The 23,123-nt window shown below is 37.8% G+C and overlaps 1 protein-coding gene and 1 long non-coding RNA gene across 2 annotated transcripts in view; one reads left to right on the top strand and one right to left on the bottom strand.

Moving 5' to 3' along the window:
• The window catches only part of HAS2 (hyaluronan synthase 2), a 29,084-nt gene extending 10,727 nt beyond the window's left edge, over positions 1-18,357 (top strand). Inside the window, exons 2-4 of the mRNA XM_055287143.2 lie at positions 1,231-1,857; positions 13,322-13,423; positions 15,460-18,357. Of these exons, the coding sequence (XP_055143118.1) occupies positions 1,231-1,857; positions 13,322-13,423; positions 15,460-16,389 (1,659 nt within the window). The 3' untranslated portion in view covers positions 16,390-18,357. The remainder of the gene's footprint in view (positions 1-1,230; positions 1,858-13,321; positions 13,424-15,459) is intronic.
• On the bottom strand, positions 6,965-22,686 carry LOC129486765 (uncharacterized). The gene is made up of 4 exons (XR_008659077.2): positions 22,641-22,686; positions 10,741-11,039; positions 8,315-8,421; positions 6,965-6,999 (listed from the first exon to the last, which is right to left on the bottom strand). It is a non-coding gene; the product is annotated as an uncharacterized lncRNA (long non-coding RNA).
• Between the last annotated feature and the right edge of the window lie 437 nt (positions 22,687-23,123).

Genomic DNA, 23,123 nt, shown 5'->3' with positions numbered 1-23,123 from the left:
ATGCAAATGACTAAAGATGAAGATATTGCATTTATACCAGTTATATCTTCTTTGATAGTTCATCCTTGGAAGAGGAGGAAAATAAAACTCCAGGAGGAAAAAAATAAAATAAAAAGGGTTGCCAGCCACCACTTTAATGCTAAGCACTGGAAATGCTTTGGGAAATATGAATCCTTTGGGAAATAACAAATGTTTTGTGAAAAATGGTCCTTTTGTCCTTGAGTTGTTTAAAACTTTTTTCAGGAGATAGACAAAATTTAGGGACGACTGCAAAACTGACTATTATTGAGTGGAAATGTGTTTCAGGTCTAATGTGCTATTGATTTTAACAGGATGGAAACTCACTTGCTGAAATAAATCATGATGTTATTTGTCCTTTATTCACTATTTCTACAAACATTTATTGTGTTTACTGTGTTCCAGTAAGGTTCGTGATGCTCAGGATCTAATCATCTAGTATTGGTGATGGCGGATGGAGGAGATAGACGTCGGAACAAAGGAGTATAATTCAGAATTATGGGGGCTTTGATAGACATCTATGCAGGGTATTTAGGGATGGAAGATTTTTAGTGTCAGTGGGGACTTCAGAAATAATCAATTCTAAAATCCCTCATTTAACAGATATTTTTACAAAACAACAACTGAGACCCAGAGAGGTATGGTGACTCACCTAAGGTCACACAGTTAGTTAATGAGCTAGTACTAGAATCCAGTATCCTGATCTCCAATTTCATCTGGCTGCATGGAAAGGATGTAAGTTGAGGAATACACATTGGAGGTGAGATTAAATTACACATGAGAAATTTAGCAAGATCTCCAGTGGATTTTGTTCACTGGCCAGTATCAAGGGGTGAGGGGACTATATGGAAGAATGACTGCTTTGGGTGATAGAAACTTCAGGGTCCATGCCTGGCTATGACCACATATGTAGAGTACAGCCTTAGGCAAGTGATGTAACACATTAAAGCAATGTATGCAGTATTTGTTTAATACATTATGGTTTTCAGTAGTATCCTGTACCATCATCTCATTTGACTCTTGAAATAACTCTATGAGGTATGCTAGAAGGGCATCCTTATCCCTATTTTGCAGATGAGCAAACTGAAGTGCAGAAAGTCACACAATGAGTTGGGTGAGAAACTGAGTGTTAAACTCTCCCCATGATACTAGGTATATAACAAGTGTGGGACAATCATGGTTAACCAAGAGTATCATTTGATTATATTACAGATGCATTGTGAGAGGTTTCTATGTATCCTGAGAATAATTGGAACCACACTCTTTGGAGTCTCTCTCCTCCTTGGAATCACAGCTGCTTATATTGTTGGCTACCAGTTTATCCAAACGGATAATTACTATTTCTCTTTTGGACTGTATGGTGCCTTTTTGGCATCACACCTCATCATCCAAAGCCTGTTTGCCTTTTTGGAGCACCGAAAAATGAAAAAATCCCTAGAAACCCCCATAAAGTTGAACAAAACAGTTGCCCTTTGCATCGCTGCCTATCAAGAAGATCCAGACTACTTAAGGAAATGTTTGCAATCTGTGAAAAGGCTAACCTACCCTGGGATTAAAGTTGTCATGGTCATAGATGGGAACTCAGAAGATGACCTTTACATGATGGACATCTTCAGTGAAGTCATGGGCAGAGACAAATCAGCCACTTATATCTGGAAGAACAACTTCCATGAAAAGGGTCCCGGTGAGACGGATGAGTCACATAAAGAAAGCTCGCAACACGTAACGCAATTGGTCTTGTCCAACAAAAGTATCTGCATCATGCAAAAATGGGGTGGAAAAAGAGAAGTCATGTACACAGCCTTCAGAGCACTGGGACGAAGTGTGGATTATGTACAGGTAGGTCTCCACATTCCTGCCAGGGCAAACATACATTTAAATAAAGCAGCTTTTGTATCTGTCCAGTCATATGCTATAGCCCATCCTTGTCCCTTCTGAACACAGTACTTCTTTCAGTTCATTTGAAAACAGCATGACTGTTGAAAGCACATTTTGAAAAAGAGAAAAAAAAATCTTGTAAAACTGTTGAGACTATCTATGAAAATGCTTAATTTGTGCTGTGTTATTGGTTAAAAATCAGGATTATTTTGACAGGAGACCCTTCCTTCCCTTCTTTCCCCTTCTTTTACCTTCTCTGCCCCCTTGGTTCTGCCAAGTCAAATCCAGCGTCATTTTCCACACTCTAAAACTCTCCAGCTTTGTAAGAAAATAGTGTCTGCCTGAGCAGAAGGGTCTTGAGGAAATCTGCAGGCTGAAGGGAGGCTATAAAATGTTTTTCGCAGAGACTGGGCAAAATGAGGGTGGTGAGAACAATTTTGATTTAGAAGAGCAAAAAAAAAAAAAAAAAAAAAAAAATTAAAATTAAGAGAAGGAAAAGGAAAACAAAAAATGAGAAAAAAAAATCTTAGAGCAAAAGCAAAGTAATGTTTGTTTCACTCTCCAAACAGCATTACCTCACTCACTGCAACTTGACCTTTGAAAGCATTTGTGGTGGTGTTTGCCTGCATGAAAATTAGACAGGCTGTGTCTCCCATTAATTTCCTGACAGCTCACTATAGGGGTTCTCCTCTCCTGGTTCTCATTGAAGCTTCCTTCTTTAGAACATTAGTAGGGTCCCTGTGAGTTTCTAGTTTTAATTTTCTGCAGATATTTTATAATAATTAGATTTTGGCCATGATGATATCGAGAGGGGAAAAATGTCTCTGGTTTAAGAAAGGCACTGGGATGTTCTTCCTCTCCTCTAGAATTTCTAATGAAATTCTAGTTTTTAGAAGACCCATCCTATTCTTTAGGGTCCTTTACTGCCACAGAGTCATGCCTAGTGGTTGTCAGGTAGTGAGACAGGAATGGACATTGGCTTTAGAGTCAGTTGACCAAAGTTCTAATCATAGAGATTACTAGCTGGTTGACCAGGGGCAAGACCACCTCTCTGAGTCTCAGTTTTCTGGATAGAATAAATTAATGTATTCCAAGTGTTTAGCAAAAGGTATTTGTGATATTATCATTGATATAATTAAAGCTTTTTATATTAATATTGTTATTATCATTTAGTCCTTGCTCAAATTATAGTACCTGTCAATTGCCACCATATGACTAATTTCAGTTGATGTCTGAAGAGTTTAGAGACATTTCTTCATTATGTTAATCTCCCTTCTAGACAGTTGGGAGCATTTCTCTGTCGTTTCTCCTAATTTCTCAAAGGTAAAACTTCCAAGTTAAGGTAGTTTCAGTTATCTTTGGACATTTGGTATTTACATAGTACAACTTTGGGCTTAGATGAGAGGATAATAGGCTATTTTCAAAGGGAAAGGATGACTGGGAACTTATAGAGGATATGAAAAATGAAGTTCTGGGCTTTAAATGAGAAAACATCTGTTTTGATATTTTGTCTTTAATTTTAGTTAAAACAATTGCTATGTTTGTCATTTCTAATCAAGGCCTCATTGTATGGGTTTTTTCTTCCTTTTCTTTAAACCTGCTCCCAAACCCTCTTCTCCCATCATTTTTGTTTTGAATTTTGTTTGTATCCTTGACAACTTTATGCTGTGCCTGTCCAGGAAAAAAGTAATACAAAATAGGAAATATTAGAATAGGTCTCCTGCTAGAGCCCTAATCAGGCTTGAGAACTTTTCTTCCTCCAGGCTGAGATAGGGGAAGTCTCCAGATATACTGATATGACCAGCAGCTTTTAACTAGGCCCTGATGCCTCCTGGGACTCTGAGCAGGTTCCAAGCACTCAACACAGGAGTACAAATCTCTTAGCAATCTGAAACTGGTAATTCCATCTTTTCATCCCTCAGTAAATCCCCTGATATTTAACCATGTTTGACCTATAAAAATGGCAGTTTCCTAAGGTTCAATCCACAGTACTAACCACTCCCATCTTCTATTATAACTGTCCCAGGGTTTGAGAATTGCAAAGGAGAAACCACAGAAAGACAAATAAGGGAAAAAGGGTTTGAGGATGTTGGCTGCTAAGCATTACAAGTGATGGAACTTGGAGTGCAGGCTGGGTAGGGAAAGAAGGAAGCAAAGTTCAGGTGGTAATACACAAGAGAAAATGGGGGCTGGGAAAGAAATTGACCATGCTTACAAACTTGCTGGAGAATTCTGCTTAACCGTGGAGAGAGATGGCCAAAAGGATTGGTTTCCAGTTGCAGCCGAATCCTTGGCACTCTTCAGCACTCTTTTCACTTGGTCTTGAATAGATGCCTTGCTTATTGCTCTCATAGCCTATTATTTCATACCTTCACCACTTTCCCAAAACCCTATCCAAACTCCTCTCTGCTTAACTACTAACAGATGACCTTGCCTCCTACTACAGAGAAAATCAAAAGTACTAATTCTGAATGTTGTCAAGATCATCTTTACTCTCTTCTTAAACTGTTTCAAGAGTATCCAACCTCACTTCTTGTCTCAAAGCTATTCTTTTGATCTATGCTCTTGAGACCACTGGGCCTGCTTCCTCTTGTTTCCTCGGGAATAAAGCTTTATCAGTTACCAGCTCTAACTCTGTCTCAGCTTTCATCTCTAGTCTTCTCTACTGACTGCTCTCTCGGCCCTGTAGCTGTTCAAATAATTAATGCTGACATAGAACAGTGAGGGAGTCACTAGTCAAGGAGAAACCCAGTGTGGTAGCAAATTTATCTGATGATGCTGGTGGGTGCTTTCAGAGATAAAGAAGATAGAAAACGGAGGAAGGGAAAAAATAAATTGAGAAAAGAAGTTAAAGAGGGCCAGTGTGGTGGCTGACGCCTGTAAGACCAGTGCTTTAAGAGGCCAAGGCAGAAGGATTGCTTAAGCCCTGGAGTTCGAGACCAGCCTGGGCAACTTAGGGAGACCTCATCTCTACAAAAAAAAAAAAAAAAAAAAAAAAAATAGCTGGACTTTGTGGTGCACGTCTCTGGTCCCAGCTACTCGGGAGGCTGAGGTGGAAGGATTGCTAGAGCCTGGGAGGTTCAGGCTGTACTAAGCCATTATCATGCCAGCCCGGGTAACAGAGCAAGACCCTGTCTCAAAAAAAGGAAAAAAAAAAGTTGAAGGGAATGAATTTTTTTTTTTAAGAGTGACAAAGATTTTTAAAATTCAGAATCAATGTGTTTTCTAGAGAAACTTTGTTTTAAAAAATGGATAGATTCTGATCTGTTCTGAGTATGGCTTAATGTTGGACAAAAGTTTGTACCTCTTTGAAATAGTGTTTATATTGGCTTTTTTATTTACAAAAGTAACACAGGCTTATGGCAGCATGTTTTAAAAGTATTAAAAAAGTACAATGAGCAAAATTAAAATTATCTTAAACAAATACCCAACTGATCGACACTTTTCCAATGTATATTTTTCTATTTTTCCCTTGTTTTTAGAACACTTTGGGATTATGTTAATTTTTTATATCTTTTTTTATGTGATGTTATCAGAAAACTTAAAATATATTTTGATGTCTTGATTATGTAATTGCTTTATTCCTATCTCTTACTGAACATGCATATTACCACTCAAGTGGCCACCAGTCTATGAGACAAAGGAAAACATAAAACAGTACCCCCTGATGTCTGCATTAGGGACTTCCTAGGTAGAAAATATATAACAAATATGAACATCTTCTAAGCTGGAATATTATGGGAGGAAATGTTATTATTGATTTAATCTCATAGCATTCTACATATCCAGAATTCTTTGAGTGGGGAAAAAAGTGAGGCTTTATTATTCATAACAGTAGAGTTGACTGTGATTATTACTGGATTCTGTATTTGTAAATTTGTCTACTCAGTAAAATGTACTTGTAACCCTAAAATCAATAATTGCAGTCATTAGGTGGTCATTTGCTAACAAGCACACAGTGGCAAAAAATTTGAGTCATCCAATGTGCATGTTCCAGCTGAGGTCAAACAAGGTGATGCTCTGGCTTCTTGTTTCAGCTTTTATACTGTAAACAATTATCCTCTTCATGGTCTCTTTAGTGCCACATTTTTCCCTTTTTTGTGCTTTTCCTTGGTGATGTAGCTGTTTAACCTGGCCTCGAACTGTAATGCTGAAATGCTATCTAGCGCTCCTAAGCACAAGAAGACTGTGATACACCTCATGGAGATGAATTTCCTTTAGGCATGAGATATCGTGCTGTTGGACATGAGTTCAATATTAATGAACCAACTATATGTATATTAAATAAGGTACATATAAACAGAAGCACAGATAAAACAAGATTATATGTTGTCAAAATGTTGTGGCCAGAGGTTCGGAGGAACCTAGCCCTGTGTTTCTGCTAGAAGCACATTTTCAGTATTTTCCAGTTCAGTGTTCCTGGCAACTTCATGTAATATAACTACCATAAATAATGATAATCAACTGTGTATAACATTTGACTGGTTCCTGTTCTGTTCTGTATAGAAAGCCTGAGCAACTTGAAATATTCCGAGGGCCAGTATTGAGAATAGTAAGTTTATTTGTATCTTTCATTTTGGAGGATAAGACTAAGAGCTCACTGAAATAAGAATGAGGAAATCTGAGTTCTATACCCAAGTTTGTTGTTTACCTGCTATGGTCCTGGCCTTAATGAGTCATCAATTGAGGTAGTAGACCAGATGATCTCTAAGATCTCTTTCAGCTCAAGATTCTTAAGTTAGTATTGGTGTAATTCTTCTGACATCTTAATTATATCTAGCAACATACTGAAGCTCTGCTAGAGCAAGATCAAAAGAAAAAGGGATATCAGAATTTTCATTTGTTGGTTACTATCATGTGTCTCACTCTCACTTTTAATCTGCCTTTTCCCCCCAGATTTCTTCTTGAATATAAATCTTGATTTAAGGGCACCATTATGAGCTTTCCTGATTCCCTTCTTTAGAATGAGAATTCCAAACATTTGGAATAAGGGTCCTTCATGGTTTAAGCCTTGGAGGTGACAGCATTTGGTTTCTCACTTTTCCAGCTGGCTCGTCACCTTTGTTTTGCACCTTTTATAACTTTCACTCATTTTCAACTTTCCTAGAAAGGAAAAGAGAATAACCAAATGACTCCTTTTTTTCACTTTAATAATTGGAAGAGATTGGTTGTCGGAAGGCAGGAATTATTTTATAATAATTTGGATAATTCATTCTACTAAGGAAGGCTTGTATATTCCTAATTCCTTTTAAGAAGAATTACAAACAAGTACCAAACTGCATAGGTGTGTATAATGTAAAGGCTTTCTGTTGGCTAGATTTGAGATCCTGTACCATAAACCAAATTACTGCAAGAGAAGAACCTCCTCCCCATCTCCCGTTCCTTTCACAAAAGAAAGAGGATGTTTTCACTGAGGACTTTTTTCTTTTTTTTCTGGAATGGTTTTACTCATTAATTTCAAAAAGCTTTTGTAGCTCTAAAATGTTTAGATTTTATGATTTTGTATTTGCTGCTTAATTGGAGGCTGCTTAACTTAGCTATGTGTTTATATGTAAATTCTATTCATCTAGAATTCATATAAATAGAAAATCAAGATTAAAAATAAAGTTATACAATCTTGACAAAGTCTTAGAAGTTTGTTGTAATATAATTAATGAACATGCACTAGAGCTTTGGATTTTTTTTTTTTTTTTGGTTGTATGAGAAATTTTAAATTGTGTGTAATATTCCATCTTTATAAAGTCAACTTCTGTCCTGTTTTGTTTCCCCCAAATCTTGCATGTATGTGGCCCACATTTTAGTATATATGAGTTCTATTTATTGAGCATTTACTGTGAGCTAGCCATTATTAACAGCTTTACATACATTATCTTATTAACTAACCATTACAAGGAACTTATGAGGTAGATGTGATTATCCATATTTTTCACCTACAGAATGGAAGCTTAGGAGGTAAGGAGTCTGTAGTGAAGAAACGAGTCCAAGTTTACATAACTGGTTAATGGTGGTTTGGGATCCAGATGAATTTGATTCCAAGGCCTTATATAGTACTTTTTTTGTTTGTTTGTTTCAGTAGTGTGTTTGCTCTGAGGTTGTACTGGTAGGAGTTCAGTGGGAATGGTAGCATCTTGTATTTACTAAGTAAGTATTTGTGGAATTTTTTGTTCCTGCCATTACCCCTTTTTACTAGAGAAACTGGGCTGGGAGGAATGCAGAATTTCTATTTACTTTTGGGTTAAGTTGTGGGAGGAACCAAGAACAAATTCTACACATTCTAGAGATTGTCTCATTGGGTCAAGGTTAAGATGAAGAGTCAAGGTTAAGATGAAGGGTGAAGGTTAAGATGAAGGGTTAAGCCTTACAAGCAGGAAAAAGGTGAAGCCTTTTTCAAAAGAAAGAGTTTTGATTTATTTCCAACCTGTTTCCTCATTGGAGGCAGCCAGAGTAATTAAGATTTCTCTCTTGCTGTGTTAGCTGTCAATGCCCTTTGAAGTGGTATGGGAGGAAGTGAGGAGATCCATCAGTCTGAAAAAAAAAGACATTAAAAGTAAAACATGGAGATTTGGCATTTTAGACTTGGATCTTAAAATTTGAAAGGCATCTGGTAGAATAGATAACAGTATTTCTACAGGAGATTTTTATTTAGATTGTTGTGAGATAAATTAACTTTAAGATTAGTGAGATAAGGCCGGGCGTGGTGGCTCACGCTTGTAATCCCAGCACTTTGGGAGGCCGAGGTGGGCGGATCACGAGGTCAGGAGATCGAGACCACGGTGAAACCCCGTCTCTACTAAAAATACAAAAAATTAGCTGGGCGTGGTGGCGGGCGCCTGTAGGCTGAGGCAGGAGAATGGCGTGAACCTGGGAGGCGGAGCTTGCAGTGAGCTCAGATGGCGCCACTGCACTCCAGCCTGGGTGGGTGACAGAGCGAGACTCCGTCTCAAAAAAAAAAAAAAAAAAAGATTAGTGAAATAAATCAGAACAGACAGGAATGCTATAGACGCTTCCAGATAAATTTGAGTTCGTTCATGTGGTAAGATATTCTGTATATGTAATCAATTCCTATGTTCCTATTAGTGACTGTTGCTACTGAGCCATGTATTTGTGATAGCTGACATAATCCTTTAGGTGTGGGTTTACTTAGAAAGTATGAAATATTGAAGACTATTGTCTTACACTAATGGAATACTTCTCTACAGTCCTTTGTAATTCACAAGGTACTTTTATATGCAGTGTCTCACAAATGTCCCATGATGATGGCAAATGGCTCATTCAAGGTTATAGAAGTAGTAAGTTACAGGACTTCAGACTTTAATTAAGGCTTCTTGATTTCATAGGTACTTGCTCTTGTAATAGGCAAAATCTTGGCTGTAGAAAATCTAATTTATTAATATCCTGCACTTTAGGCTTTTCCTAACACAGGGAGATGGAGACAGCTTTTGCAAAATCTTCTAAGTTAAAATTGGGCTTCAAACATATTTAATCTCAACTTCACTGTTATTTTTAAGAAAGCAGAACCTTCCCCCTGTAACCAGTTATTTTTAACCCAGGGTTGGCAAACTTTGCATATAAAAGGCTAAATGGTAAATATTAGGCTTTGCAGGCTATATGTTCTCTGTTGTAACTAGTCAATTTTGCTGTTGCAGGGTGAAAAGCAGCCATAAATAGTAAGTAAATGGGCAGGCAAGGGTGGATGCATGCCTTTCTGAGCTTTCCTTTCTGATACAGCATGCATCCAATAAAACCTTATTTATGAACACTAAAATTTTAATTTTATATAATTCCCATGTGTCACAAAATATTCTTTTTTTGATTTTTTTTTCAACTATTGAATAATGTAAAACCATTCTTGGCCCATGACCCATATCAAGACAGGTGGCAGGCTAGACTTGACCAGTAGGCCTTGGTTTGCCAATCCCTGTTTTAGATAGGGAGGAAATGGAGGGAATTAACTCTTGGCTGGAGTAGTGAGGCAGGAAGAGTGATGGTCTTATGCAATTTAGTGAATGATTCTGTGGTTAAGACTGAGGTGGCTGGTTCTTCTAAATAATGTGTTCTTGTCTTGACATGTTTCATTTACTCAAAAGTTGGTGACTTGCTTCATTTCCATATCTCCTAGTGAGAAATCGTATAACTAGTGATCATGTGGTTTCAACAAATTACACGGATACACTTAGTGTGGCCAAAAAGATGTTTCAGTTTGTTCTTTTTCTTGTGTGCAAATCCTGTCCTGTAGTTTTTCCTTATGTGAGGTTCAGTTCTCCTTGAACTGGTGCATGTCTCCCACAGATTGTAATCCAGGGCTAAATAGCTGACATTCATGAAATTGCATACTTACTATTGATGAGTGAGGAGATGGCTAGAAAGCCTGTTCTTGCTGTATGGATTTTAAGAAGGGCTAAAATTATGGTCTTTACACCCTACTGAGTAAATTCCTTTGTGTCCATGAATACACATGCTTTCACAAACTGTCAAAGACCATGGCTTTCTAGCTGGCATTCTATCACCAAACAGCATCCAGTAGTTGAAAAATTTTAAAGCTGTTAAATCCCATGATAATAAACCCTTTCCCAAGAGATTTCTGAGCTTTCCTTTCTGATACAGCTAAATTCACCACGTGAACAATCTCTCTCAGAGAACTTCTGGCACTTTGCTATTGGAAATTGGGAGGGGCAGGGACCAATTTAAATATGCAGAACCTCATAAATTTGGTTCCAATGTAGTCATTTCAAAGAGGCAGTTCTCCTGGCTTGCTTGTGCTCACAAGCAGACGGAGTTATTTGAACATTAACTCTGGATTGCCCCCTTCCTGTTGTTTTTAGTCTTATTTTAGCCTGGTTTTACCTTTTCCAGCTTGAGTCAACAGAGGTGGGTATGGTCATAAACTCAGGATGCTGGAGGCTAAAGATGAGTTAGACTTTCTGCCTTCATCTTTTTCTAGCTTCATTACAGACCTCCTGCCCAGCTCGTAGCCACATACAACCCAGGGATAGACCAGGCATGGGAGAGGCAAAACATCACTTTCGGGGGAATTCTTCTAGGTTCCGGAGGCTTGAGATGCTTGGCTACAGACCCAAGTGTCAGTAAAATCCTGTTTTTTACAATGAAAAGCGAATGCCTAGCTTCTGCCTAATTTTTTGAACCTAAATGGAATGACAAAAAGACAATCAATAGGGTTTCATTTAGAAAATGAGTTCTTCTAAATAAGGAGAATAAAGTTTTAAAAATTCAGAAGTTAACCTCAAGATTGCTATAATTAAACCTAGAAGGGTGATAGGTTCACTTTCCGATGCCCCATATACTCCACACATTATGATTTTTATGCATTTAAATTGCTGTTTTCACCAGCATTCTTCATTAACATGAAACCTTTTCAGAAAAAAAGCTAGTAGTAAAATTGAAGTAGATACTTTTTTTATTTTTTTTTTGAGATGGGGTCTTGCTGTGTTGCCCAGGCTGGTCTCAAACTCCTGGGCTCAAACAATCCCCCCGCCTTAGCTTCCCACTGCTTTTCCTTACACAGGTGTTAGCCACTGCACCCAGGCTAGATGCTTTTAAAAATGTTGGGATCCCTTAGTTACTAATGTGAAGGACTCATGCTACATGTATCTAACGTCTCCTTTAATTCTGAGACTTTATGCTTCTACTAATTGGTTAATTCCCTTTTTTTTTTTTAAATTCAAAACTGGTATATCAAACCCTATTTTCTGTAAGACAGGGTCTCACTTTGTTGCTCAGGCTGAAATACTATGTTTATAGAGTGGTTTGCAGAACTGTTAAATAATTTATTTTGATATTAAAGAAATTGACTAAATCTTGATTCAGTCCGACCAGTACAGTCAGACTTGATGGCAGAATAATGGGAATTGCAGATAATAAATACTCAGTCTCTGCCAATCATGCCATTCATTGTCTGAATGGGGATATCAAGCTGATTAATCACATGACAATTCTGATCAATTTATATTTGTTAGGACTTTGCTGCATTCAGCAGAAAATAATATGTCCAATTAGTAAATGTTGCAGGGATAGGGAGATGGGGACTTTTTTTCCTACTTTTTTTCTATTTCTGATTTTCTCTGATCATATGGAGGAAGCTCCATTGGCAGGTATAACCCATCAGCCTTTTCCAGCAGTTTCACTCCTTTCCTAAGAGAAAAGGAGTGACTTAATCTTATTAGTGAGTGTGGAAGGAATAAGGGGAAGCCCAGCTCTTTCTCCCTGGCTTTTGGGAGTGGGCACTCCCCCAGGAACAGGTATCAGCTGTACCTTTTGAAGGGACATACAGTGTATCTGCAGGAGGCTAGTCCCACTGAGAGCCACTCTGGGACTGGGTAATTCTGGGAGTTACTCAGAATTATGAAGCCCACTTTTCCACATATAAAGCCCTATTCTCCATATCAGCTTTGTAAGTGTACAGGTAATAGTTTGGTTTTCCATTTGCCTTATTATTCTTCTGTTTAATTTTTCAATTGATTTGGAAATCAGTCTGAAAAGAAAAGCACAGTTTATAGCCCTGTGCCCTTGAGACTCCAATAGAAATATCTATTAGGAATACACAGTTATAAACTAATTCCAACAATTTTCTTGAAGTTGTGGTTGGTCTGGTTTCAGACTTGCTTTTTTTTGGCTCATAGAAAGATTGTGTTTAAAAACAACAATGGGCATTTCTAGAATAGCTTAAAGTGATTTATATCCACTTTTAAATTCAGAGGGCTAGACGAACACTTAATACTTTAGAATAAAAAAGTGTTGAAGGTCCTGCAAATCCCCTTCCTGATACAATGTCATTTGCTAAGCCCAGGTCATATGGACTTTAGAACTACACAATCTTTAGAACTACACTATTGCTTTAGAATTATACAATCCTATGTAGGAGAATGGCTCTCTTGTCATTTATTTACCGTATTAAATGAAAGGTAAAATCATTATTAAATATGTCTCCCTTTCAATAATGTCATAGAATTTTCTTATCATTCAGACCTGAAAGACAAAAAGGCCTAAAAGCTTTATTGAAGGTAACTAGAAAACATTCTTTTTTTTTTCTTAAACAGACCTCTAGGGGGACCAACCATTATAGTTTGCCAGGACTAGGGGTTACCTGGGATGTGAGACTTTCATTGACAAAATTGGGAGCCTCTATGGCAAACTGGGACAAGTTGATCACGCTACAAGTCATACTTAGCACATCACTTCAGCTGTTCTGCCCAGCAATGTCATTAACTTAAATATTGAGTTTGCCGAAAAATAGGCTCTTTGTATTGGCCATGATATAACAAGGCCTCTGTTATCACCATGATACTTGCTTACTGAGGCCTTGTGACAGTAAGATGAGGACACAGTATGTATGCGAAATTTTGACTACAGGGAATGTATTTATAGTTCTTCCTTTTCTTTAACTCATTTTTCATTTTCTTCTTTGCAGGTCTGTGATTCAGATACTATGCTTGACCCAGCCTCATCTGTGGAGATGGTAAAAGTTTTAGAAGAAGATCCCATGGTTGGAGGTGTTGGGGGAGATGTCCAGGTACCTGGCTTCATTTTTTTTGTTTTGCATGAAATACTTTTAAGAGCACTTTGACTCATTGATTCATTGAACGTACATTTATTAAACACTAACTCTGTGCCAGGTGTTGTTCTTGGTGCCTGAGAAACATTAAAATGTGCCTCGGATCTGCTTCACTGCCTCTTTTCCTATGTAAATTGAAATATAATTTAGAACTTTCTTGCTTAGTCCTGGGGTATAACCCATTTCTGTAGTAGCTGATAAGTTATATGCAACTTAAAATAAATGTGTAATGATTTCCACCATAAACATTTGGGCCATAACTTAATTATTTCATGTTCTGCTAAAAATTATTTCATTGCAAGGATTAAGAAATAGAAGTATGAGCCGAGCGCAGTGGCTTATACCTGTAATCCCAGCACTTTGGGAGGCCAAGGCGGGTGGATCACCTGAGGTCAGGAGTTCGAGACCAGCCTGACCAATATGGTGAAACCCCATCCCTACTAAAAGTACAAAAATTAGCTGGGCGTGGTGGTGTGCGACTGTAGTCCCAGCTACTTGGGAGGCTGACACGAGAGAATTGCTTGGACCTGGGAGGCGGAGGTCATGAGCCGAGATCATGCCCCTGCGCTTCAGACTCGGTCTCAAAAAAAAAAAAAAGAAATAGAAGTATGGTAAGAAATTGATATATATCTTATACCTATATACCTAAAGGATGATCAATATGTGGTTGATTAAAAAAAATCTGAGTCAAAAAGGAATAATTAAAAAAAAAAACAGACTCAAATGTATACTAGTGAGAAAGGCAAAGAATGGAAAAGCGGCTTTCCAATATTGTCCATCATTTGTTATTGATGAAGAAACAATTAATGAAACAAATTAATGGAGGTAATTTGACATTTGTGAGATGGAAAAATGAGTATGTGAAAATATGTGAAGATTAAAATAAGATTCTCTTGCAAATATGAGGTTAGATTTTAGCAAAAGGTAAGAAAGCACATGGAAAATAGACTTTAAAATTTAGATATTATCCTGCTGTATAACCCATTTTATATATATGGTTTGATAGCAAAGGTAAAGAAATTACATTAGAAGGGACAAAGAAATAGCCTGGTGATTTAAAAAAAAGGAAGCTTGCAAAATCCATAAAATTGAGACAGAGGAGAGAATGTAGAAATATTGCCAAGAAAAAGCTGATAACTTTCAATAGCCTTTATATAAAGCATTATTTCACGATTCAAATTTTGCAGGAAGGCCATGGGAAACTCTCCTATTGCCGCTATTGCAAAAAAGTGTGGATAAAGGAGAGGAAAAGTAATAGCTAAGGATAGGATCAGTTTGAAATTAACCAGCACAGGAGGAACTGGGACCTAAAAACATTCAAATCTTAGATGTTATGAAAGAGTGCCTGGGAAAAGAGTTTACGGATTGAGAACTAAAGCCTGAAAAAAAATCTCAATTTGGCCAGGTGCGGTGGCTCATGCCTGTAATCCCAGCACTTTGGGAGGCCGAGGCAAGCAGATCACCTGAGGTCAGGAGCAAGACCAACCTGGCCAACATGGCAAAACCACGTCTCTACTAAAAACACAAAAATTAGCCAGGCCTGATGGCACACACCTGTCGTCCCAGCTACTCGGGAGGCTGAGGCGGAAGAATCACTTGAACCAGGGAGGTGGAGGTTGCAGTGAGCCGAGATCGCCCCACTGCACTCCAGTCTGGGTGACAGAGCGAGACTCATCTCTAAATAAATAAATAAATAAATATGTCAATATGATAACACAACAAACAGAATAAGAATAGCAGAAAGAGGGTAGAGAATGAAATAGAAAAAAATATTCACCACCAAAGAATCGCAACGCATGCGTACAACGTAACAAATAGTAACAGCATCAGAGAATCAGAGAAAACATAAAATAACCACGCCAAAAAGAGGAAGGAAGCCAAAATAGGAGGATAAAATAATAAATCTTACTCCAGGTAGTAACCTCAGGATGGAACAGGTTTTGCTGGAATTTTTAGCTAAAGCTTACCTATTACTTATGTTTTTCTTCTTGCAGATTTTAAACAAGTACGATTCCTGGATCTCATTCCTCAGCAGTGTGAGATACTGGATGGCTTTTAATATAGAAAGGGCCTGTCAGTCTTATTTTGGGTGTGTCCAGTGCATTAGTGGACCTCTGGGAATGTACAGAAACTCCTTGTTGCATGAGTTTGTGGAAGATTGGTACAATCAAGAATTTATGGGCAACCAATGTAGCTTTGGTGATGACAGGCATCTCACGAACCGGGTGCTGAGTCTGGGCTATGCAACAAAATACACAGCTCGATCTAAGTGCCTTACTGAAACACCTATAGAATATCTCAGATGGCTAAACCAGCAGACCCGTTGGAGCAAGTCCTACTTCCGAGAATGGCTGTACAATGCAATGTGGTTTCACAAACATCACTTGTGGATGACCTACGAAGCGATTATCACTGGATTCTTTCCTTTCTTTCTCATTGCCACAGTAATCCAGCTCTTCTACCGGGGTAAAATTTGGAACATTCTCCTCTTCTTGTTAACTGTCCAGCTAGTAGGTCTCATAAAATCGTCTTTTGCCAGCTGCCTTAGAGGAAATATCGTCATGGTCTTCATGTCTCTTTACTCAGTGTTATACATGTCAAGTTTACTTCCCGCCAAGATGTTTGCAATTGCAACAATAAACAAAGCTGGGTGGGGCACATCAGGAAGGAAAACCATTGTTGTTAATTTCATAGGACTCATTCCAGTATCAGTTTGGTTTACAATTCTCCTGGGTGGTGTGATTTTCACCATTTATAAGGAATCTAAAAGGCCATTTTCAGAATCCAAACAGACAGTTCTAATTGTTGGAACGTTGCTCTATGCATGCTATTGGGTCATGCTTTTGACGCTGTATGTAGTTCTCATCAATAAGTGTGGCAGGCGGAAGAAGGGACAACAATATGACATGGTGCTTGATGTATGATCTTCCATGGTTTGACGTTTGCAGTCACACACAACACCTTAGTTCCTCTAGGGGCTGTACAGTATTGTGGCATCAGATAATGCCACCAAAGGAGACATATCACTGCTGCTGGGACTTGAACAAAGACATTTATATGGGTTTATTTTCATTCTGCCAAAGTAAAACAATACATCAACAAGAAGAAACTCAGATTTAACCTGTTATTTCTATGAAAATGGGATGAATTCTTTGTTTATGCACTTTTTCCTTACTGTGCATCCGCCTGAAAGTGTTTTGCCCTATATACCTCACTAGCCATGCTTTATGTGGGTTATCATGGAAGAAAAGGATTTTGGAAACTCAAGGAAAAGTTCTTTCAACCTATACAACCTAACTTATGGACTGTTTTGATAGATAATTTTTTTTTTTAGGAAGGATTTTCTTTTTAACTTTACCAAATGAAATGCCAAAGGAAGTTTTAAAGGCCGTTGGCTGTGCTGTATTTTGATATAATTGTACTGTTTTTAAATTTTGTATGCCAATCTTAAAGACAAATTTTGCATATTCTCTATTTTACTTCTCTGCCAAAATAAACCTGTTCTTCCTTTTTTTAAAATAAAATAAGTTCTTAAAAAATTTATACTTAAAAAATCCTGCCCAAAATGTGAAGCTTGGTTGACTGATGTTCATGATAGAAAGAATAAAATGTTTCTCTCTCTCTACCTTTTAAAATTGAATAGTTTATTTCTGTGAAAGAAGTATTTAAACTTTCAATATTTTAACTTTTTGTTTTTATTTCTTTTAGAAAAGGCCAATATACCTATCACACTTTGGAAGTAAAAATACACACTTTCGTGTGTACCTAAAAAAAAAATCATTGAAAATCAAGGCCAAAGGTAGTGCAATTTTTTCATAAGATTTTTTAAAAAAGGGAATGATAGTCTTTGAAAGAAAGCAGTAGGCATCCAGCACTGGACAAAACATGGGTATCAAAGATGAATAATCTTTGGAGATTCTGGCAGTGTTTTCCCAGACCAAGTCAAGTGGAAAGTGGGGAAATTATCTGTATAATTTTGGACACATACAATGCAGTTTATCAAAGGTTTTGTTCTGTGGCCTGAATTTGCTGGGTCCTACCTATACATTGAACATGTTTTGCCTGTCTTTTTTTTTTTCAACTTGCCAGTTCACTTTACATGTTAGTATAATGTTTACACGGGTGAGTTGGATAATTTATAAAACATATAAATTCAAAATTGGCAGATAGAATCACCAAGTATCTATCCTCTTTTAATTTCAAATGAGGAATTTTGTTTTTCTGAATTACACAGATCATCACTTCCTATTTCCTGTTCTGGGCCTGTATAAAAATGTCTACACAGTAGAAGTGACATCAAGGTTTATTGGCACATATAAAAATTGTTGAACCAAATACTCTGAACTTGGCTAATTTAGTTACCACAAGGCCTCCATTATCCAGTTTTATTTTTTACACAATTGACCTTGCCTTGTAGCTGGTGCTGTGTAGACCTGTATTGAAAACACAATCGGAATATATCAATAATGGAATAAACAGCATTATGGTGAGGCAGAGACACATGGAGAAGTGTTAAAAAAAAAATGGGCTTCCTGCCTTTCTGCCTCTTTTATGCAGTCGTCTATGTTACATCTATCCTGCCTAAGAAAAAGCTGCACATCCTACCTTCAGAGTACAAAAGGTACATCTTCTGAAACTCAAGACTCTCACTGATTGGAGAGCTTGTGGAAAACAAACACACCATGCCAATAAATGAGACGAAAACTTGAGTTTGCCTTTTTAACTATTTATGTTCTAAGTTAAGCTTTGATAACATTCAAATGTCAAATTCTCTCATTCTTATAAAAAGTTGAATTAATTGCCTGTATTTATTTTAGCAATTATTCAATGTATTTCCAGTATAGGATGTATAGTATAATTAATTTTTTGTAAATAAAATATTTTTGATAAGATTATTGCCTTTTTTTCTAAGGGAAGGGGGAACTTTGTTTTCCTGATTATAATGGTATGAATTTAGGAAGGGGGGTTTTAAAAAAAATGATGGTTGGTAAAAAAGAATATGTCATTTCATGTTACTTATTATTAGGTATAAATCCCCAAAATTGGTGTGGTTTGGAAATCTGGAAAACCAGAGAGGAGAGAGACTGCTTAACTATCATTACCGTTGTCTATAATCTTCTCTTTCTTCTGCTTCCCTTGAAAGCAGCACAAATTTAGACAATTTTTTTAATTATAGTAACTTATAGCAGGAAAAAAAATCAAAGATATGCAGAAATATAAGCAAGCTTGTTTATTTCAGCATTATTCAAAAATAATAAAACCTTAACCTAAAATCAAATGATGAGGGCAATAATTAAATAAATCATGGCATTTCTAAAAAATGGGATGTCATTAGCTATTGAACACAATGTTTTCAGAGCACACGTGGATTTTGGAGAAATGTCACATTAAAAAAATAACCATTTTGTACAGTAACATCCCAATTTTATAAAAATGAAGATGTTTAAACATGATTATCTCTAATACTGGGAATGACTGATTTATATTCTGTATATGTTTTTGTATTTTCCAGATACTATAAATACGTTTTTATAATCAGGAAAAAAAAGACAATAAATACCGACTTTTTAAAAAGTGAGTTGGGACATCTAACAGCATTTTCTGATTAGAGGAGCTTTGATAGTAATTATCTCATTTTACCTCTTATCCCTCAAATTCATCTTATTTCCCAGTTCTATTGTGTTACTCTGTTTTCTAAGAATCCTTCATTACTTTTATACTGCTACATTATAAACTATAGCCACTGAACATTATTGTCAGATAATCCAGAAATACTGATGGTTCTAATCTTAATAATTCACTGATAAAGTCACTTGGTGACAATCTTTTAATGTAAAGAGACTTAAAGTATACATTTTAGGACTGGGCATGGTGGCACATGCCTGTAACTCCAGCAGTGTGCAAGGGATTGCTTGAGGCCAGGATTTTGAGACTAGCCTGGGCAACATGGCAGGACCCCTTCCCTACAAACAAGTTTTTTTTTTTTTTTTAATTAGCCCGGTGTGGTGGTGTCACCTGTGGTCCCAGCTAGTGAGAAGGCTGAAGTGGGAGGATTGCTTTAGCCCCAGAGGTCGAGGAGGCTACAATGAGCTGTGTTTGCACTACTGTACTGCAGTCTGGGCAACAAGAATGAGAATCTATCTCAAAAAAAAAAAAAACAACCCCACAAAACTATTCTTAATTTACCAGCATTACCAGAACAGGCAACAAGCCAGATATATCCTGCAGCCCATAGTTAACGACCCCCGCTCCTTAGAAATCTGTTGACTTAATTTGTACCATTAAGTACTCACACTGACACCTAATTTTTGAGCACATACTATGTTTTAGGCACTACCAGAAGCATGCTTTATAGATTAGTTATTATGTCAGTCCCAAGAAGTTCCATTATCACTACCATTTTAAGCGTGGAAGCTGAGTGAAGTTTAAAGAAATTTGGTAGCTTAATATTATAAAGCCAGTACATTGTAGTGGTGGAATTTAGGTCCAGGCATTATGACATCAAGCTTGCCCCTTCAACTAATGCTACTCAGTATTTTGTTCACTGTCCAGCAGCATCAGCAGCATGTGGGAATTTATTAGAAATGCAAGTTCGTGACTTTACCCCAGGCCTACTGAATCAAATTCTCTGGATAATCTGTTTAATAAGATTCCCACCCAGGTGACTTTTACACACATTAAAGTTTGAGAAGCATTGCCCTAATCTAGTATCTTATATTGTTCACTTCAAACTGCGTATCATTTCTAAGATATTCATTCAAATATTGTATTCTCCCATTGAACTTTTCTACTTTAATATAATTTATGGGTGTTGGCAGATATCTGGTTTTAACTAAGTTTATGAAGTACCTGTTATAGGCTGGGCACTATGGCTCATGCCTGCAATCCCAACACTTTGGGAGGCTGAGGCGGGTGGATCACCTGAGGTCAGGAGTTCGAGACCAGCCTGGCCAACATGGTGAAACCCCGTCTCTACTAAATATGCAAAAATTAGCTGGGCATGGGTGAAACCCCGTCTCTACTAAATATGCAAAAATTAGCCGGGCATGGGGATTTACGCCTGTAATCCCAGCTACTCTGGAGGCTAAGGCACAAGAATCACTTGAACCTGGGAGGTGGAGGTTGCAATGAGTGGACATCATGCCACTGCACTCCAGACTAGGCAACAGAGTGAGACTCTGTCTCAAAAAAAAAAAAAAAAAAAAAAAAAAATTTCCTGTCATGGGCAAGAAATGAAGTGGTGTACATTGTGTGTATACTCAAAGAACTTACAACTGAGTAAGAGGGATATTTACACTGTAAAGAGGGTAATTACACTGGGATTTGATGCAAAATAGAATAATACTCTTTATACAGAGTGGCATGGGACGTAAAAAGAAGAAAGTGAACATGTACAATTAGCCTCATAACGGCAGGTTTTAAGATAGCCTAGTATTTAGGTTGATTCTTTAAAGATGTGCAAACTTAGATGGGAATTAAGGATTTTTCAGGTAAAAGAACATGAATACAGCGATAGTGGTGTGCTTTTAATATGTGGTCCTTTAAACAGAATTAACAAATTTAATTAAAGTGGAGGTTGTAGTTAACCAAGAGTGGGACATGACTATAGATAGTAAATTTGAAGGCTGGGCGTGGTGGCTCACGCCTGTAATCCCGGCGCTTTGGGAGGCCGAGGCAGGCAAATCACCTGAGGTCAGGAGTTCGAGACCAGCTTGGGCAACACGGTGAAACCCCGTCTCTACTAAAAATGCAAAAATTAGCCGGGCATGGTGGCACGTGCCTGTAGTCCCAGCTACTCGGGAGGCTGAAGCCAGAGAATCGCTTGAACCCAGGAGGTGGAGGGTTGCAGTGAGACGAGTTCACACCATTGCACTCCAGCCTGGGCAACAGAGCAAGACTCTGTCTCAAAAAAAAAAAGCAAGTAAATTTGAAGATGGATGATAGAAGACCATAACACAACTAGGAGAAATACTAGAATGAGATATTTACATTACTTTTGATAGATGACACACCCATGGAATTTTTGGACAGGGTTCTAACATTGTCATAAAATAAGGCACTTTATGATGTTTGGTTTCAAAGATCTCACAGAAACAATTGTGTTTATAATTATGATTTGGCCGCAGCATGCTTGTAATAAACTGGTATTGCTCTCCCAGGCACCTGACCACATTCATTGTATTTCTTCCAAGGCTGCCTCTTGCTTTACATTCTCAGGTCATCACCTCTTGACAATTACCCAAGCACTCTCTTCAGCTTTTGTTTGGTTATATGAAGCCCATAACCAGCTAGTTTTTATAGTCATTTGATCCCACCTTTGCCATGTCATTCAAATTCGTCCCTCATCCTTGTTAAGACTTTTTAAATCCCTTACCTGAACTGGAAAATACCTCCTGATGGCTGGGCGCAGTGGCTCTCGCCTGTAATACCAGCACTTTGGGAGGCCGAGGCGAGCAGATCACCTGAGCTCAGGAGTTCGAGACAAGCCTGGCTAACATGGCAAAAACCCGTCTCTACTAAAAATACAAAAATTAGCTGGGCGTGATGGCGTATTCCTGTAGTCCCAGCTACTCGGGAGGCTGAGGCAGCAGAATCACTTGAACCAGGGAGGCAGAGGTTGCAGTGAGCCAAGATCACACCTCTGCACTCCAGCCTGGCACAGAGTGAGACTCCGTCTAAACAAAAAAAAGAAAAAGAAAGAAAATCCCTCCTGACTACCTTTCTATTCTCCATTTCTGTTTCATCCAATGGATTCTTTGCAGTTCTGTTAAAATTATCATTCTAAGGCCCAATTCTGAATACAAAGACTTAACTTCACCTCATTGTCAACAAGATAAAAGCATTAAATATATAATAAATTATTCAAGACTGATGATTATTTTCTCCCTTGCAGTCCTTTACTCCTACTATTTTTCATGTCCTACTAAACTAGATTTTTTTGCTCCCTCTTGAACACACTTTGCCCTTCTCCTTTGTTAGTATTTGCTCTCAATTTTAAATGGCTTTTCAGCTTTGCCGTTCTCCTTTGTCTTTGTTAAAGGATATTTGCTCTCAATTTTAAACGGCTTTTCACCTTTCCCCTTATTCTCATATCTACTTGTCAAAATTCTTCCATATTCTTCATTTTACTAGCATATCCTTTACCCAATACCTCAATTTAAAATGATTTATTTACCTTCACTCTTAGTGTTCTATTTTTATCTCTGTCATGCGGTCCAGACCTGTCTTGTTTTATGAATATTAGTGCATGTGGTAATAACCTGGTGGACGAAAAGGCTTTTGAGGCTAAGTCTACGTCTTTATCATTTTTGAATCCTCCATGGTAACTAGCATAGTCAGGTGTTCAATAAAATTTGGTTAATAGGCCAGGCGGTGGTCCACACCTGTAATCCCAGCACTTTGGGAGGCCGAGGTGAACAGATCACTTGAGCTCAGGAGTTCAAGACCAGCCTGGCCAATCTGGTGAAACCCCATCTCTACTAAAAATACAAAAAAATAAATTAGCTGGGTGTGGTGACGGGCTCCTGAAATCCCAGTTACTTGAGAGGCTGAGGCAGGAAAATGGCTTGAACCCAGGAGGCGGAGGTTGCAATGAGCCAAGATCGTGCCACTGTACTCCAGCTTGGGTGACAGTCTCAAAAAAAAAAAAAAAAAATGG

This window comes from Symphalangus syndactylus, chromosome 7 (assembly GCF_028878055.3).
Source record: "Symphalangus syndactylus isolate Jambi chromosome 7, NHGRI_mSymSyn1-v2.1_pri, whole genome shotgun sequence".
NCBI classification, from domain to species: domain Eukaryota; kingdom Metazoa; phylum Chordata; class Mammalia; order Primates; family Hylobatidae; genus Symphalangus; species Symphalangus syndactylus.
This window is presented reverse-complemented; position numbering and strand designations above follow the sequence as displayed.